The sequence below is a fragment of the Mesocricetus auratus genome, unplaced genomic scaffold, assembly GCF_017639785.1.
Source record: "Mesocricetus auratus isolate SY011 unplaced genomic scaffold, BCM_Maur_2.0 Super-Scaffold_100038, whole genome shotgun sequence".
NCBI classification, from domain to species: Eukaryota; Metazoa; Chordata; class Mammalia; order Rodentia; family Cricetidae; genus Mesocricetus; species Mesocricetus auratus.
In genome coordinates this window covers 9,024,952-9,033,599 of record NW_024429216.1, presented here as the reverse complement: position 1 = coordinate 9,033,599, position 8,648 = coordinate 9,024,952, and the positions used below count along the sequence as shown (strand labels likewise).

Below are 8,648 nucleotides of genomic sequence, written 5' to 3'. Positions count from 1 at the left end.
GGAAGTGCGATCAAGAGGAGAATCTGGAGTGTGACAGGACCCTGGACAGCTCCAGGGAGCTGAGGTGGCAGTAGTCCCTGCAAGGGAGACCTGGGAACAGAGTGGGCAAACATCGAGGACGGCTTCATGTGCTTGCTGAAGGCCTGGCCACCTAGCTTTGTGGGACTAGGGAACAAGTCACAGCTGAGAGGTGACCTGGAATCCTCCGTGGACATGCATTGGAGCTTGTAGCTCTCCACCATGGACCTGCAGCTGTGACCAACCAGGACGGTACCTGTTGGCAGGACCTTGGCTTTCATGGCCTGCATTTTGTACAGCAGAAATGCCATGACAGGAAACAGGTGCAGAGTGGCTCCGACTGGACTCCTGAAACTGTACACAAGCCTATCTACATTGTCACCCTTCTGGTGGCAGAGACCACATGCCGGGAACTGCACACGTGGTCGTCTAACTGTCAGAGGACTTTCCGCAGTGGAGGCCACCCCCTACCACAGCCCGTTATTCTTGACACTGGCAGTTTTCTGGTTCCCCTGCTACAGTGGACTCCATAAACTACTCTTGCTGCTGTGGTCTAAAGGTGCGGTCCTTCACCCACAATCCCTTCCCTGTATCCCCGGCCACCGAGTCCGTTATCTGCCTTTCTCTCTGCTGACTCAGAGGCCTGGGGCTGCAGGGTTGTGTCAGTGAGGTTATCTCCTCCTCCACCCCCCTAGGGAGGGTCAGGAGACTGGGAATAGATGAGCAGCACAGCTTCCGGGACGAGTCCCATCCATGTGTTTTTACTTTGGAAGACAGTTGCTGTTGCTGGAGGAGATGGGGAGCCTGAAGTTAGTGCTTTGGGTTGCCAGGCATTGATCTTCAGGAAATAATATGAAGCTTCATCCATCTGAAAAATATGATAGTTACAGCCAGTCTGAAAGACAAAGTGAGAGACAGACAGACAGACAGACAGACAGACAGATCACGTGTGCATCTCAAAGACAGCATGCAGCCCGGGTCTCTCCTTTGACCTCTGGATCCCTGGATGCGATCAGGGATCACATTTGTAAACTGCGCTTTACTCACTAAACCGTCTCATCCACCAGAATCCCGGTTTTTGTGTTTATTTGTGTGAACCAGCTCCCATGTAGGCCAGGAGTCCCCGTGTCCTCCAGGGACCAGGAGCTGTGACTACAGGTGTGCTCCCCTGTTCCTGCTTTATGTGATCCTAAACCCAGGCCAGGCCCAGGCAGGCAAGCACTCTAGAAAAGACACTACATTCCCAGGTTTTAAATTCTTTCTGCAACCGTCTCAATTGCTAAGATGAATACAAAGTTACTATGTGGCTGGAGCTTTCTGGCAAAGAACAGAGAGAGACACACAATAGTCCCCGCCTGTAAGAGTCAACCCACGTGGTCTGTGACGTCCTGCACAGGAAAAGACACCTCAGGAAGGCTGTCCTGCCAGAGACTTTACAAGACACACCCAGCCCATTTTAACAGGCAGCCCATGGTCCCTGGCCACTGTCCACTCTCGCTCCTTGAGGGCCTCCCGTCTGCTGTGGGCCCTTTGGCCGATGTCCACCCTCCCTCTTGAGCATGTCTCCGTCATTCTCTGAGAACCCGCCAGTGTCCTGCACCATAGGATGTGTCTCATCTGAATCCATCTGGCAGACACCAGGGACTAGGGCGCAGGGCAGAGGAGCTGATCAGAACGGAGTCCTTCCTTTGAAGGCCAGAGCAGGCTGACATGAGACACAAGGGAGAGGGCGTGGCCCCTCCTCCTTTGGTCTGTGCTGGGAGCTCCTCCACACCTTTAGACTCTGTAGTGGGCAGATGCAGGTGAGCAGGCTAAGGGTGAAAGAGGGGAAGCCCTCGTCTGCCCCAGGGAACTAAGGACACACACGGGGAGGGGGGGCTATGACCTGGGGAAGCCAGAGAAGTGTCCCCAGGACACAGAAGTGCAAAGTGATCTAAGACTTTGATTTGCAGCTGAAGGAGGTGGCAGGAGGTGGTGGCCGATGTGGGGTGGGGTTGAGCGGGTGATGCCCATGGCCAGTTAGAGGATTTGCCTCCTACAGAGACCTTTGCAGACATAGGTGCTTAGGACAGGAGGAGAGGCAACAAGGACAGAGACCTGGATTATTCAGTTCAGGAGATCTCCCGGTTCACACAGCCTTGATTATCCTCTCCTCAGTGGTGTTTATCAGTGGCATGCTCCTATGACAAGGAGGAGCACAGTGGCCCATGGCACACATGCAGCAGAGAGTCTCGAAAGGGAGGATGAAAGACCACAACCTTCACATGTGTCAGGGAAGGCATGAGGGTGAGGAACTTATTCCTGGACACGTGGTTCCCTCAGGCCAGTCTAGCCTAGGTGGACTGAGTCTCCCTTCAGCACTGGCTTGGTCTCCCGTGGCTGGGAAGGCGGTGAAGACCTACAGACCTGAAGGCTGGTGTTGCACAATTAATGGTTAAACTATGTAATTATATGTTGCTGTCTTAGCTTGCCTGACCAAGATGCCTGATTGGGCTAATAAAAAGCTGAGTGGCCAATAGCAAGGGAGGAGGTGTAGCTGGGGCTTCTGGGCAGGGAGAGAAAGTGGGAGGGGGAATTTAGCCTCGGGAAAGAAAGAAAAAGAGACACCAAGGAGATGCCGTGGGCCACACAGACAGACAGACACGGAGGAACCAGGAAAACAGGAGATACAGGATGAAAGAAAGGTAAAAATCCCTGAGGCAAAACATAGATGAATAGAAACAGTTACATCAAGGTAACGGAGTTAGTGGGACAAGCTAGGCTGAGGCCGAGCATTCATAACGAATCAGTCTCCATGTCTTTATTTGGGAGCTGGTTGGTGTCCCAAAGAAAATTCCAACTAGAAGCTGGGAAGATGTGATCTGCTCTGTAAGTCAGACAGGAGACAGTGGCTGGTGTTCAGGATACCAGGGAAGGACAGGTAGGTGGTGGAACCTTCTGGCTTCCCTAGGGTCAGTGCCTTTACTTACCGTGAGTGGACGGTGTCCGATTGTCCTCACTGAGAATGCTCTTACGTCTGGTTCTAAATGAAGAGGAGAGACTGTCACCTGTGTTTGGTTCTGAGTTGGGAAGGACCCTGGGAGCCGATGATAATTGGGAGCCTCGTGGTGTCCTTGCTGTGTGTTCACACCATGGCTGCCACTCCTCTCTTACTGCTGCCTCCTTTCCCAGTCTCACGGGGCCCCTCCTAGTGTCTGATCCTCTCACCCTGTCGTGTCTGCTGTCTTCCTGACTGGTGCTGGGGGTCCCACGGGGGAGTGGGACATCCCGAGTCCAGACATCTCTTCTTTTCAGTGCTCGGCACATTCTGTCTTCACACCACACCCCTTTGTCTCCCACTGGCAGGAACTTTTTTCTCACTGGTTGTCCCTGGGGATCCTGAGCCTTCTGCCTCCACTAGGCTGCCTCAGTCTGTCCCTCCACCCTGTTGCTGTGTTCACAAAATATAGAGAGCTTACCTTCTTCTTAGCCTGTTCCACTTTGGGGGTGTCTTTGACGTTGCTTGGCTTATTTACCTGCTGGTTTTCTGCCATCCTTCATTTGATTTATGTTTTCCTTTTTACCCAGATTCCTGTTGAAACAGGAAGACAATGCATTTTTAACCTTCTCAGGGAAAGGAGTGACCATGATCCACAGACAGTGGTGTAGAGGACACAGGAAGGCGGTGATGTGAGGACCATAGACATGACTGAGAAGCAGACAGCAAAGAGAAGAAGATGGGGTCCTTAGGGCAGGGGGAGGAAGCCCTTCACTCTCCCAAGCATGGAGGACATGCAGGTATAGCTAGAAGAGTGTAAGTCTCTGTACCTGCCACGGATGGTTTTTAACAGGAAGACCACGAGAATTATTAGCGCAGCCAGTCCCAGCAAACATTGAGCAACAATGCCAATGATAGGCCCCCAGGAGTGCCAAAAGTTCCTTTTTCCATATATAGCTATCATGGAGAGAAAAGATAAAAGCATCACAATAAATCCATCCTCACTGGGCCCCTGGAAAAGAATTCTGTGATGTTGTGAGGTATCTGTGTGCTCCTTTGGGGATGCACTTCCTATAAGAAGCTAGGTTAGGAGAGGAGAGGCAATCAGCAGGGTTTGCTCTCCCTGTTTTCTCATAAGTACTGGGTTTCTAGGTTGTCCTTGCCTGTGGAGGGAGAAGGAGTGTACGTTAGCCTGAAGCCTAAGTCACGTCTAGTCTGGCAGTTCTTGGAGCCTCTCAAGATGGGGGAAATCCATATAGTTTTTTATGTCAATATTAGTGTTTTTAAGTGTGCTAATCATTTTCTCATTGTCCTCATTGTGGTGGATGTGAGTAGTCACCTTTCTGGTGTCTTGTGGCCAGGAGGTAATTGACAGAATGTCAAGACTGAGTGTACTCTAAATGACCACCTTTTCCTCTCAGGGACTCTGTCTTAGTTACTGTCTCTGTTGAGGTGATAAAATGCCACAATCCAGGACCACCTCCCCAGGCTTGGCAGTATTGCCAGGGAGGTGGACCCATCCACATCAGTCCTTTGAAGGAAATGTCCCCAGGTTTTCCACAGGTCAGTCTGGTGGAAGGCAGCTTCTTCTCAACAGAGGTTTCATGTCCCCAAATGAGTTAGTTTGAGTCAAGTTGATATACAGCTTGCCAACACAGACCCCCAACTCCCAGAGCTTTCAGCCAGGGATATGAAGACAAACCTTCTATGGTGGGTGACTCTCATTCCTGACTGGAAAAGACTGTTAGGCCTGTATTGCAACAGATACCACATTCCCTTCACAGGCCTCAGAGCTGTAGGTACAACCCAGGGACTCTCCAGACTCCTCCCACCAGTAAACAATCACTAAATAGATACCGTATATAAAACTATAAAATATGATGACATCTGTGGGGTTCCATGCCTGTAACCCCAGGAGTTGAAGGACAGAGACAAGAGGATTGCTATGAGCTAAGGATCAGGCTAGACTACTGAGTGAGTTCCAAGGCAGACTGGGTCACATAGTAACACCCCAGCTCAAAAACAACCACCAGCAGCAAAACCCAGCACAGCCACAACAAGAAAGGGCACAGAGTCAGAACATCCCTCGGTCCAGCTCTCTATGGCCAAATGATCTTTGACAAGTACGCTAAGAGTTGAGCAGTACAGCAGATGAGGAGGGAAAGGGTTGTCCGTGCCCAAGTCCCATTCTTCAACACGTTATACAAACATTGACTCTAAACGGTTCCAAGTCCTAAATGTAAGAAGTATCATTATAAAACGTCCAGAAGAGAGTCTGTGCTGTAAGGTCCGTGACATTGGATTTGGCAGTGACACTCTGGACTGTGACACAAAAGCACAGGTGGCAACAACGGGCAAACAACACATTTGACCTCATGAAAAGTGAATTTTCCTGTGCATCAAAGGCATTGCCAGCTGTGTCATCCAGCTGTCCCCCTCCAGGATGTAGACAGAGCAAAATCTACATCAATCCTTTCTTTATCACTAAAGAAGGAAGACATGGAAAGTTAAGTGTCCATCAGTGGATGAGTGGTAAAAGAAATCTGACATAGAAACACACTGTAACACAACTGAGCTTTTAAAGGAGTAAATTCTGCATTTTGACACCATGGATGGACATGGAGGATAATATGCTAAGTGAACTAAGCGTTGTACAGAAAAATAAACACCTCATGATGTCAGGTCGGTGGGGGATGGTATTGTGTGACTTTTCCTAGGAGATGTGAAGAAACAGCTTTCACCACTGTCCTGGGGTTTTCATTGCTGTGAAGAGACACAATGACCTCTGCAGCTCTTATGAAGAAAACATTTAACGGGGTGGCTTGCTTGAAGTTTCAGGGGTCCAGACCATGAGTGCTGTGATCGGGAGCATGGGGGTGTGCCAGAAACATGGGGCTGGAGCTGAGAGTCCTGCATCTGCAGACAACAGGAAGTCAGCTGAGACACTCAGCAGTCGCCCTGACATCAGAAACCTGAAAGCCCACCCCACAGTTACATACTTTCTCCAGGGCCACACCCACTCCAACAGAGCCACACCTAATAGTGCCACTCCCTATGAGACTATGGGGTCTTTTACTTCCAAACTACCTCAACCACACAGGTGGCAACTATGAGACACCAAAGACAGTTAAAGCCTAGTCTAGCTTAGTGAACCTTAGTGAGCATAACAGTGTGGGTGACTCACAGGCAGCAGCATGGTTGTAAAGCCCATGTCAGAATGTGTTACAACTCATGAAAGACCAGAGAGACCAGCAAAGTCTCTAACGTCCTACATCAGACCCTAGACCCCAGCAGTCTCTGTCTTAACATTACTGTGAATATGGTCTTGTTGGCCTTGTGAACTACAATTAAAACAGTTTTCTCAGTGATGTCTCTCTGTCTGTCTTTCCTGTTTTCTTCCAGGCTGTAATATTAATGGGTGAAGTTAACAGTGTCCCTAATAGCTCAAATCAGCCTATCAATCCCAGACTGCTTTCTGCCATAGTCCTGCAGGTTACAGAGTCTTGACTCAGGACAGATGAGTGGTTACATTGCTCGGTGTAGCTGACAGATGAAAGGATTACCTAATTTGTTCTAGTCGAATAAAAGCTCATGAGTCAGAAATTGAGATAAAGACCTGAAAATCCAAGGAAAGCAGAGTGATTTGATTGGCTGACCCTCTCTCCACATTCTCCTGAACTCCAGCACCAGAAATTCTCCCAAACTTCTCCTGCGTCTCTTCTGTCCTCTCTATCCTGAAAAGTCCTCCAAGAACATTAAGGCTAATCCTGGTCAGCCAATTGCTGACTCCATCCTAGATTCAATGTGGCTTTATTGACACAGTGGATTGGCTGTAAGGACAATTATCCTGCAACATTTCTCCCTTTTATCTACATAAAAAGGAAAGGCTTCAACTCTAACAATACAAAACTATATACAGTAAGAACAATTACCAAGTAAGAAACACATTTATAATGTCCAGTTCATTAGTATTTAGCAAATTTAGCAAAAATATTCGATTATCTATTCTCCCTTGATGGGTTCAAAGTTTTGTACCTAATTTACTTTTTATTGTGACTAAGGGAAACTGTAAGTATAACTATCTAGTCTTCAACTCCATCAGAGATCTGGGAAGTGTATAACATTGCCTGAGTAAGCCCAAAGTGCAAAGCAAGAAATTTCCAAAACTATAGAAACGACAGAGATATCTGTTCCTCTGCAACATTGGGCATCCATCTTCAGCTTCCAGACCTAGAATATCTGACAGACTTTTCTGTGAAGCAGGAATGTTTTTAAAGAACTGTCCTGCTCTGTCTTGGCAGACTCTTTTGTTTCCTGCCCGTCCAGTTTGGACAGCATCTGTCAGCAGTTAAGGCAAGGGCAGTTTCTTGCCCAAATTTCTAGCTTTTGCCATGAAGAAAACAGACTCCATATGGAGGTTCTTCAGTTATCATTTTATGAAGTGGATTAGTGCTGCCAGGAGCAGACATGTCTCACCATCATGGAAATCCCTGTTACTAAAACATTAAAACATCTTGTTCTGAGCCAGGCAGTGGCGGCACATGCCTTTAATCATAGCACTCAGGAGGCAGAGGCAGAGAGGCAGAGAGACACAGACAGAGGCAGAGAGGCAGAGGCAGAGGCAGAGGGATTCCTGTGAGTTCAAGGCCAGCCTGGTCTACAGAGTGAGTTCCAGGACAGTTGGGGCTACACAGAGAAATCCTGTCTCAAAAAAACACTCGTAATCTGTAGGTCTCTAAAATGTTTGAAGACCATCTGTCTACTTGAAATATGTCTCTGACCTTGAAAACATACCCTACATGACTGTAAGTTTGATTGTTATAGATGTCCAACTACTAACTTGTATTTCTTTACTATCCTAAATAGTTTTCAAGGACTAGAACTTTACATTTACAAATTAGTGCCATTGTTTAAGGTACAATACCTTAAACATGAAATAGAAACATATAATATAGTCTTACAAAAAAAGAGGTTAAATTTTTATCAATATACAAAATACCTTACATGAGTGGAAACATATATACAGCATATGAAAATCAAATTTGTATCGGTATATGAAAATCCATACCAATGTAAAATATTTTAGACTAGTAGTCTGTTTTAGTTTGAAAGTAGATACAATTATCTAAATTTTTTCTATCATTTCTATATCCCCCTTATTCTTTACAGAACAAGATCCCTGAATCTAATGTCCTTTGCTTAGTTTTCCTCCCAACCATGACTAATAACTTGTGACCAACCCCCCTTAGCAACTGCAAACATCCATCGAATGACCAAAAACCACCCACCCTACTTCTCGGGAATGTTGGCACTGTGTCCTTAAAATTACGAGCTTGGTTCAGCTGTCTCTCTAGAATTCTCCATCATGATCTTGACCTCCCTTATTCATGTGTTCACTCCTCCTTCTCTTTGACTGGATTCCCGGAGCTCTGCCTTAGTTGAGGATCTCTGTGTCTTATTCCATCAATTACTAGATAAAGACTCTATGATGATAGTTGTAGTATTCATCAATGTGATCAGAGGGATAGGCCAGTTCAGGCATCCTTTCTGCTATTGTTAGAATTCTTAGCTAGGGTCCTCCTTGTGGATGCTTGGGAGTTTCCCTACCACCAGGTTTCTCCCTAACCCCATAACGGCTCTCTCATTAAGATAG

The 8,648-nt window shown here is 47.3% G+C and overlaps 1 protein-coding gene across 5 annotated transcripts in view; it reads right to left on the bottom strand.

The window, feature by feature from the left end:
- Positions 1-763: 763 nt before the first annotated feature.
- LOC121135487 (carcinoembryonic antigen-related cell adhesion molecule 1-like) overlaps positions 764-8,648 on the bottom strand; it is a 32,661-nt gene continuing 24,776 nt past the window's right edge. For all 5 annotated transcript variants that reach the window (XM_040734325.1, XM_040734326.1, XM_040734329.1 and 2 more), the window contains 4 exons: positions 3,826-3,952; positions 3,477-3,589; positions 2,988-3,040; positions 764-886 (listed from right to left, as the gene is read on the bottom strand). In XM_040734325.1, the coding sequence (XP_040590259.1) occupies positions 3,526-3,589; positions 3,826-3,952 (191 nt within the window). In that variant the 3' untranslated portion in view covers positions 764-886; positions 2,988-3,040; positions 3,477-3,525. The remainder of the gene's footprint in view (positions 887-2,987; positions 3,041-3,476; positions 3,590-3,825; positions 3,953-8,648) is intronic.